Raw genomic sequence first — 9,925 nt, 5'->3', positions numbered from 1 at the left:
GAAGGTAAAGGAGATTGTGAGCCTCTCTGAGACTCTTTGGAGTGGAGGGCAGGATATAAATCCAATATCATCTTCTTCTTTCCTTCCTTGGTGGTTTTTAAACAGAGGCTAGATGGCCATCTGACAGCAATGCTGATCCTGTGAATTTAGGGGGAGGTGTTTGTGAGTTTCCTGCATTGTGCAGGGGATTGGACGAGATGTCTCTGGATGTCCCTTCCAACTCTATGATTCTATGTTTCTATGTGTCTTCCATTATTTTAATGAGGTTTTTTAAAAATCTTTTAAATTCTTATTTTGGTAGTTTATCCTAAATGATATAATATTGGTACTAATATGTATTGCTGTTAAGTGCATCTAATTTTTCCCCTGTCCCCTGATTAATCCTATTGCAAAACGTGTTGGGGACCCCAAAATTCAACTGAACTGCTCTCCCTTGCACCTTGTGGTTTTTTTTCTCCTGTCTACTGGTGCAGCCTTATTTTCTTCTCACTTCCATTTAAAATAGCAGCAGATATTGTGGAGGTAACATCTGTCAGGATGTTCCCATTGCCTTCCTTTTCGGCGCTACAGGTTGATGAATTACACTTGCTGATGACAGACGGACAGATCAAAGACCCGCAGGAGGTTATACTCAATGAGCAGAAGTTTTCTAGATTTCTTTAGGATTTGTTGAGTATTGAAATCCCAATTAGATGAATGGCTGCGTCTTGAGCTCATGAGATGATTGCATCATAATCTGTGTCTGTAAATCAGCCCAAGGGGACTGGATGGCTATTTAAAGGGAGCAAGGGTGTTCAGGGTGGCATTCCTTCCCAAAACTACGCCAGCAAAACTCTCTTCCTTCTTACCAGCAATAGACAGCAAACCTCTCACCATTGGCAGGAGACGCTTCTCAGGAAAGAACAGGCAGAGGGTCTGGGTAGGTGTTGGGACATGCATCCTCTCACCCTTGTCCTCTTCGCATCCTGCTTGCCCAACGTTCAGCTGATGGAGGACCTGAAGGCACTGGAGGAATTTGTGAACCGCCCTGACCCTCACTATAGATATACCTTTGTGAAGCAGGAGATGCTTTTTGTCTTCTCAGATAATGCCTCCATTTACACCATCAATATGACTTCACAGAAGTGGCTGGATGGTAAGTAGCAAAGGAGGGTGGGGAATCATGTCTTCTGCAGGAAAAGAAGAAGATATTGGATCTATATCCCACCCTATACTCTGAATCTCAGAGCGGCCACAATCTCCTTTAGCTTCCCCCTCCCCACAACAGGCACCCTGTGAGGTGGGTGGGGCTGAGAGAGCTCTTACAGCAGCTGCCCTTTCAGGGACAACTCCTACAAGAGCTATGTCTGACCCCAAGGCCATTCCAGAAACTGAAAGTGGAGGAATAGGGAATCAAACCTGGTTCTCCCACATACGAGTCCATGCACTTAACCACTGCACCAAACTGGCTCTCAAACTGGAATTGACAAGGGCATCACATTTGACTTGCCAAGATGCACTGAAGCAGAAATTCCCTTTGTGTGGGAGTGACCCATTAAGAGACTTTGATTTGTTCCAATGCAGTACTACAGCACTGATATAGCCAGGCCTTCTCTTCCTTTGACTTCACCCAGGAGCCACCTGTCAGGGCCAAAAAAGATGGTGCTGGAGGGCTCAGAGCCCCACATGGATCATACAAAATGGGTGGGGGTAAAGTGGGAGAGGAGGAGGAAGAGACCAAGAAAACCTGCCCTCTTGTCTTTGAATCCCCATTAATCTATTGCTGAGCAATAAGGTGAGACGACAGGATAAATCCAGTCCAACCCTCTGGCTTGCCAGGAATGACTGTGATTAGGGGCATACAAGATTGCCTATGGAAAGACTAGCCCTGGGCCTTTCTCCAGGTAGGTCCTCCCAGTGACCAGCTGATCAGTGGCTGGGGGGGGGAGGACTTGGTGACAGGGGACCCCCCACTGGGAGGGTCTGGCAAGCCTATTCCATAGAACCTAGTAAACAAGGGCTCAGCAGCAAGATATTCCCCCCCCCCCGAAAAAAAAAGAGGAGGAGCAGAATTTTATGGGGATGCTTCCTCTAACTTCTGTGTGGAAAAACAATTTTATTTTGGTAATATATTGTAATAATATTCATAATATGAAAAATAATACGAGATTAATACCAATACATTACACTTTCCCTCCTCCCCCAGTTTCATGTCCCCTGCCGGTGTTTATTACTTAAATTGCTAAAAATAAAAGGTAACTTTATCCATTATAGAATCTTCTTGTTAAAAACCTTATAAACCGCCCCCCACAAAGCATTTTGTAGAGAAAAAACAAAACCCAACAAAATAGTTATAATCCATCTTCATTCTTATCTTTTAGTACTTATCAAAAGAAAAACAAAACCAAGATAAAAAGAAATTAGTCCATTGCTTTGAAAAAGTAACTTCAACTATTATCAAAAATCACCAAATATCCCTTTACTTTCCAGTACTTTTCAACATATTTTTGAAATTTCTCCCACTCCATTTCAAACTTCTCCAACATATAGTCTTTTAAGATTCTTGTAAGCTTGTCCATTTCACTCCAAGACTTAACTTTTAAAATCCAGTCCCATTTTTCTGGTATTTTATCTTGCTTCCACAACTGCACATATAATGTCCTAGCAGCTGAAAGTAAGTACCATATAATTGTTCTATCTTGTTTTGGAAAATTTTCCATTTGTAATCCCAACAGAAAAATATCTGGAGCCTTCTTAAAGTCATAACCCAAAATTTTCGAAATCTCTTGCTGAATCATTTGCCAAAATTGTTTTGCCTTTTCGCAAGTCCACCGCATATGATAGAAAGAACCTTCATGCTTTTTACATTTCCAGCATCTATCTGACACCTGATTGTTCATTTTTGCCAGTTTTTTAGGTGTCATATACCACCTATACAACAGTTTGAAACATTTTTTTTTGATGCTATGCTTCCTCTAACTTCTGAAAGGTGTCAGGTCTTTAAGATGCAAGTTTGCAGTAAGCTGCCCTGGAAGGTGTTCTCTAAACCTCAGCTTCAGCGGCTCCCTTTCTGCAGAAAGGCTCCCTCCGAGGTTTGATGGCCGGCAGGTCTTTGCTACTTTTTGAGGCAAGTGTTACAGTTTTCTGAAGCTATCCTTGAAGTGCCCTAAAAGTCAACTTCAGGTGTTCCTTCTCCTCCCCCTCGATACAGGGCCACACAGGCTTCAGGGTGAGATGCTCGCCCACCTTCTGCAAACCATGTTTTGCTCCATGAGAAATGCTTCATTGTGGATCTTGTGTCTGGTAGAAAGGGGTGACTTCTGCAGAAGGGTGTGATTTAGAGCAGGGGTCCCCCAACCCCCGGGCTGTGGACTGGTACCGGTCCGTGGCCTGTTAGCAACCAGGCCGCGATTTGTATAATTATTTCATTATATATTACAATGTAGTGGTAATAATAAGACATTGGATTTATATCCTGCCCTCCACTCCATATTTCAGAACAGCTCATAATCTCCTTTATCTTCTTCCCCCACAACAAACACCCTGTGAGGTAGGTGGGGCTGAGAGAGCTCTCACAGCAGCTGCCCTTTCAAGGACAACTCTGTGAGAGCTATGGCTGACCCAAGGCCATTCCAGCAGCTGCAGGTGGAGGAGTGGAGAATCAACCCAGTTCTCCTAGATAAGAGTCCACGCACTTAACCACCACACAAAAATAAAGTGCACAATTGTATCATCCTGAAACCATCACACACACCCTCCCGGTCTGTGGAAAAATTGCCTTTCACAAAACCCTGGTGCCAAAAGGGTTGGGGACCACTGGTTTAGAGGGAATACGGAAGAGCTCTGTTCTGAAATCTATGTTTCTCTTCCCAGAAACTGAAGTGGACAAACCGGTTTGGTCACATGAACTGACAATTATTAATCCCAGAAGACTTAAAACTGGGAAATCCTGCCTTCTCATAGTCACCTCTGGAAAAACCGCATCGGAAACAATTCTGCATGGTTTGAGATATGCTAAACTGGCAGTTTTAACATCCAGAGCTAAATCGTACGTGAAATGACCCACTGAGTGACCAGAAACTGCTCATACTATTTTAGGGGTGTGATTTTTTTTTTTTTTTGCCATGGGGGTCCCCAGTGAGAGAATGAAGAACCAGAAGATGCAGGAAGCACCCAAGAAAGATACATCTATCTATTTAGTTATTCCTTGCATTGCCCCCCTCCCTTCCTCCAAGGAAGTCAGTCTCTTCTCTCATCCGTTTGAACCTCTCCAGAACCCTTCACAAGTGGGGATTTCAAGCTGGGTCTCCCAGTCCAACAGGGCAATATTAAGTTTTAGATGCTGTCATTTGTGGGGGTTTCTTTTGTTACTGCTAATGTTCTTTTTTTAAAAATAAGAAAATTAATAAACTTTATTTTTTTAAAAAAAAAGAAGGAAAGAAAAATGTGGCAGCTCGAGATTAAGAACATAAGAGAAGCCATGTTGGATCAGGCCAATGGTCCATCCAGTCCAATGCTCTGTGTCACACAGTGGCCAAAAAAACCCCAAGTGCCATCAGGAGGTTCACAAGTAGGCTAGAAGCCCTTCCACTTTCCGCCCCCCCCCCCCGCCACAAGCACCAAGAATACAGAGCATCACTGCCCCAGACAGTTCCAATAATATGCTGTGGCTAATAGCCACTGATGGATTTCTGCTCCATATTTTTATCCAATCCCCTCTTGAAGCTGGCTATGCTTGTAACTGCCACCATCTCCTGTGGCAGTGAATTCCACGTGGTAATCACCTTTTGGGTGAAGAAGTACTTCCTTTTATCCATTCTAACCCAACTGCTCAGCAATTTCATCGAATGCCCATGAGTTCTTGTATTGTGAGAAAGGGAGAAAAGCACTTCTTTCTCTTTCTCCATCCCATTCATAATCCTGTAAACCTCTATCATGTCATCCCGCAGTCGATGTTTCTCCAAGCTAGAGTCCCAAGCATTTTTAACCTTTCTTCATGGGGAAAGTGTTCCAAACCTTTAATCATTCTAGTTGCCCTTTTCTGGACTTTTTCCAATGCTATAATGTCCTTTTTGAAGTGCGGTGACCAAAATTGTACACAGTATTCCAAACGAGACCGCACCATCGATTTATACGGGGGCATTATGATAGTGTTTCACTCTGCATTGTCTCTAGGCACTAAAGAAACACTTAATACAGCATTCAGTGTAATGAAGGGGTGTGAAGCGGTCTCAGCCTCACCTTCTGCACAGCTGGTGGGGACCAGTGTTTCCCCTAAGCTGAGTTAGTGTGAGCTAATTCACAGGTTTTTAGCCTCCAGCTCACACATTTTTGTCTTAGCTCAGGAAGGATGGCTCCAGAGCACACTAATTTATGCAGTAGCTCACAATTTTAATGTCAGTAGCTCACTACTTTAATGCCAATAGCTCACAAAGTAGAATTTTTGCTCACAAGACTCTGTAGCTTAGAGGGAACATTGGTGGGGACAATAATTTTTTTGGGGTGGCTTCTGTTCCCTGCTTGTAGGATCTTAAGCAGCACATGGTTGAATGTTAGGAATCAAGTAGGACTCTTACTTGTCAGTTCAGGTTGTCTTGTATTCAACTGCCTTTTTTATTGAAAAGACATCTTCAGTCAATAGGCTGAGAGTTCATTTTCTATTTGCAAGGAAAGTGACTATTGCCTCTCTGCAGGGTCGTGGCTGTGCTGCACCCAGTTCCCATCCACCCACTCACCTTCTACGTAAGTATGGAAGGATTTCACCCACAATGCTTCAATATTGATGGGTTTTAGTTTCAATGCAAAAAAAAGGGCCGGACAGTGGGGTTTGCTGGCAACTACATGGCTGATGAAAGCCCGGTGTCCAGTTAACCATTCAATTAGGAGCAGCCAATTTCTTTTGCCAAAGGTGATCTGGGCTGTCTGTTCCTTTCATTCCTTTTGTTTCAGAACCACCCTCTAGGCCGGAAGAATATTACAGGATATGATATAATGGCATATTCGTGGTGGAGGTTTATCAGTAACTCCTCTGTACCACCAGAGTGGCTTGTGCAATTCCCGATGGTCAAGGTAACCCTCACCTTTGTGCCCTAAAATGCTGGCTATTGAATCCAGAAAATGTACTGCCTCTTTTACAAGTACTTGTATTTGTCTGTCTTTTTATGTAAGAGATTCCCAAGTTTTTTGAACATATGAGCACCTTTGAAATTCTGAAACAGTGTGGTGGGCCTAACTACCAAATGGCTGTCACAAAATGGCTGCTGCAGGAGGTGGAGCCAGCCACAAAAAATGGCTGCCTCAGTTTACCTTCAGTCACACAGTGAAGATACTTGTGCTGCAGCAAGTGCTGCCACTGCCAAAACAATAATTTAAAAATCTCAAGAATCAACCAAATCGTCAATGGCCAATGAAAAATCTTGTTTCAGAACAGCTCCGTCTGGCCATGCCAACTTTCCAAACCACTTGGCAGGTGCCAAGAAAGGCATCAGCAGGTGCTGTGGCAGCGATGGGCATCTCAATGGGAATGCCTTTCCTATGTTATGCATCTGCAGGTAATTGTGTTTGGGGAAAATATGAAGACAAAATTTGCCTGAGCCCCTGTGACATGGCTGGACCATTTGAACGGATGTATCACACGATCATACAAGGCAATAGGAGGTACTGATGTGACTGCTGCCTCCACCTCCTTAACAGCCACCATATCTTGTTCAGAAAAAGATGAGGATTCAGTGGCCACTGTGCTTGCACTCTGACCAATACAGACGCTGCCCACCAGGGTGTCCCCTGGTACGTTAAATGGCCAATGCACCCTGGAATGTGATGAAAACTGGATCCAACTGCAGCTCTTAGTTTCCCAGATCATCTTGTATTATGGGCAGGAAGGAATAAGGATAAGATAAAAAGTGAAATTGTTCAGACAATCCAGGAGGAACATGTAGAAAGTAATCATGTTACCATCAGGCCTTTGCAAGAATCATATTCCAATAATCAACATGCAGAAAGAATTAAAGCACCTGGCATTTCAAGCGAAATCCCCCCCCCCAATAGTTAATAAACAATAATGTTCTGACTTCTGAACACTTCTTCCATCATTATTAGCTTGGTGGATTCTCTAGAGGGTTGCATAGCATAGAGTCCTAGATTGAAAGGGATGGAGTTTTCTTCGTATCAAAGGGGGTATAGGCAATCTCCCAGAGGGCTACTGTCTTATTTTGTCTCTGCAGGCCGCTGTGAGAGCCATGGACACTATCACAGACTATATGATGAAAACAGTTCAGAAAAACATTACGAAGTTCACATTGACAGGTGTTGGCATGGTACGTATGTGGCATGAATTGGAACATTGCTCATTGCCACTTGGCTTTCTCACTGCATGCCATTCTCTGAATCTCAAGCCATTGCTGTGTACTCTGTGCTCTTCTCCCCCCCCACCTTTAACATTTTGCTCCGCCTGTTTCCCCCTCCTGGCAGAACGGATGGACCACTTGGTTGACTGCAGCCGTTGACCAGAGGGTTGCTGCCATTGTTCCCATTGCTATGGATTTTCTGAACTTCACCGAGGTGAGATTCAGTTTGCAGTCCTCTTGGAGCACATCTATACAAACCCTAGGCTGATTGCAAATTGGGAGGAAATGCCAGTGTTTTGTTGTAAGATCTGTATAGCAAAAGTTTTGTTCCTTTGGTGTGTTCATACTTCTTTCCCACAGCTGTTCCTGGTCTCCCTCCCCATTATCTGAACCCTCCAACAACAACAAAAACCTGTATATCCCTCCCCACTGCAATACAAGTTTTTTTTAGGGAATTGGTGGTGCTGGATAATAATTTTCTCCCCCACCTCCAAGCCCTGCAGACCTGACATGCTGTATTTGTCACTATGTTGCGACTCTCTCCCTCACCAAGCTGCCAATTTGTGATTGGGAACTCCCAAAGTAGTTGAAAAACGTTTTGTAGGTCCCAGAAATATCGAGTGTGCCTTCCAGTAGGAAAATCTTTACCATTTGAGCCAAGTTGGCAAACTGGGATCTCAGCAGTTACATCAATGGCTTGGTGCTTGTGGTATTGGCTGACCTCATGGTGGAACTTCAGCTTCCTAAAATACTGGGCTCCCTAATTCAGCCCTGCATATATTTTTGTTTCCCTACAGAATTTCCAACACCAGTACAGAGCATATTGTGGTTGGTCTTACGGGCTGAAACCTTTCTATGACTTGAATATAACGCAGAAATTGGACGATTCCCGTTTCGCTCTTCTGGCTTCACACGTGGACCCCCTGGGTTAGCAAATGCTCTCTCGGTTAATACACCCTGAGTTTCTGGAGAGAAAAGAGCAGGGATGGAAAAGAGGATTTCAGCAGGACTGTCTGAAGCCCAGCTGTGATCGAAAGAGCAGCGCCTCTGCTTTTGTGTCATGCAATGGCTCTTCCTCCATTCTGCTCAAGTGGAGCGAGCGTCACAGCAGGATTTTCATGTCTATCCCATGATAGTAATCTTTCAATTTTCCCTTTCTAGAATACAATGAGCGATACACAAACACCCCCAAATTTATAATTATTCTATCAGAAGAAGAAGTCTTCCTGCCCGACAACTCTCGTTATTACTTTGATCAACTAGAAGGTGTGAAATGTCTCAGGTAGGTTAATACTTCCCCCAAACCAGTTTTACTTTCTGAAAGCTATGGTTTTTTTCCTTGGTTCCTAAGGGAGGAGGTGGTGGTAGTGTGTCAATGGCAAATCTCTTGAAAATGAAGGAAGTTTGTCACTGGCTGGAGTCAATAATAATCTTATAACAAGCAGCATATTTTAAGCAAGCAAATTACCGTATTTGCCGGCGTATAAGGCGACTGGGCGTATAAGATGACCCCCCAACATTTCCATTCAAAATATAGAGTATCTTTTTGAATTCCTTGCCGGCAGGATCCAAACAGAGCGACGAGAGCAGCAGCTCCCCCGCCTGGCCGCGCGGGCAAAAGAAAGCAGCCATTGGCTTTGCGTGAGGCGTTGTCGCTAGGGAGGCAGCTCGGCGAGGCGGCTTCCGCTGGAGAAGAGCTCCAGCGGAAGCCGCCTCGCCGAGCTGCCTTCCTAGCGACAGCGCCTCACGCAAAGTCAATGGCTGCTTTCTTTTGCTCTTCTCTCGCTGTAACCAAGGTGCAAGGGTCTGTTCCACAGAGGCACCGGGTTGCCTTCCCGACCTCTTCCCTCCATGCACCAGGCATTCAGCCAGCCCGAGCACCCCCGTCTTGACCGCCATGGAGAGGCACAGGTCGGCGGCTTCCCGCCTCGCAGCCTGGGATCTGCTCTAACGCGTGGGCGGGTTTCCACGTCTCCGAGTTAGAGCCGTTCTTCGGACCTTCGGATTCCCCTTCTTCGCTCCCTCCCTCCCTCAGTCTCCACCCTGCCTGACCCCATTCCCCCGTTTGCTGGGAAAGGGGCCGCGCTGAAGAAGCCCGGCAACACCTGTCCCTGCCTCGCTACGGCTGTTCATCTGATGGCGTCTCACCACGGATCCTAGACCTGGCTGCTGCTGCACCCGGCATATAAGACGACTCCCCCACTTGGAGGCATGTTTTTCTGGGCAAAAAAGTCGTCTTGTACGCCGGCAAATACGGTAATTCTGTCAGTAAGTCCACCCACTTTGGACGCACTCTGAAGACTGGCAGCCTTTCCAGTGTGTTGGGAGTCCTGGGCTCAGAAATAGATTCCTGGGGCCATGGGGGATGGAGGCAATAAAGACTGGGACTGCTGGGAGACGGGGCTTAATCCTCTGCACAGTGCTGTTTTCTGACTATTTGCACAGATAGGCCAAGTGTAAAGTTTCAAAATGGGCAAGCAGAATCTCTTCAGACACTTTTTGGTAGGGGACATGGCTTTGCACCACAGTCCTCCTGACCCAAGTGTGGCCCCTGGATGCCTAGGAAGGGCTTCTAGCCCCATTGGTGGACCTCTTGATGG

General features: G+C 45.3%; 1 protein-coding gene across 1 annotated transcript; it reads left to right on the top strand.

The window, feature by feature from the left end:
- The first annotated feature begins 828 nt into the window (after nt 1-828).
- Nucleotides 829-9,514, top strand: LOC132569138 (autocrine proliferation repressor protein A-like). Its single transcript, XM_060235322.1, has 9 exons — nt 829-1,135; nt 3,853-4,027; nt 5,673-5,721; nt 5,929-6,048; nt 7,203-7,295; nt 7,450-7,539; nt 8,123-8,252; nt 8,487-8,607; nt 9,403-9,514. Exons 1-9 carry the CDS (start codon nt 934-936, stop codon nt 9,512-9,514), a joined length of 1,092 nt encoding a protein of 363 aa, XP_060091305.1. The 5' UTR covers nt 829-933.
- The last annotated feature ends 411 nt before the right edge of the window (nt 9,515-9,925 follow it).

The sequence above is a fragment of the Heteronotia binoei genome, chromosome 3 (genome assembly GCF_032191835.1).
Source record: "Heteronotia binoei isolate CCM8104 ecotype False Entrance Well chromosome 3, APGP_CSIRO_Hbin_v1, whole genome shotgun sequence".
Taxonomy (NCBI): Eukaryota; Metazoa; Chordata; class Lepidosauria; order Squamata; family Gekkonidae; genus Heteronotia; species Heteronotia binoei.
This window is presented reverse-complemented; position numbering and strand designations above follow the sequence as displayed.

Bases quoted from the DNA above. Each gene is read 5' to 3' on its own strand.
- LOC132569138 (XM_060235322.1), top strand. From the start codon at position 934: ATGCATCCTCTCACCCTTGTCCTCTTCGCATCCTGCTTGCCCAACGTT. The intron at 4,028-5,672 runs GTACGTGAAATG...GCCTCTCTGCAG, and splicing joins TTAACATCCAGAGCTAAATC to GGTCGTGGCTGTGCTGCACC. The intron at 5,722-5,928 runs GTAAGTATGGAA...CTTTTGTTTCAG, and splicing joins TCCACCCACTCACCTTCTAC to AACCACCCTCTAGGCCGGAA.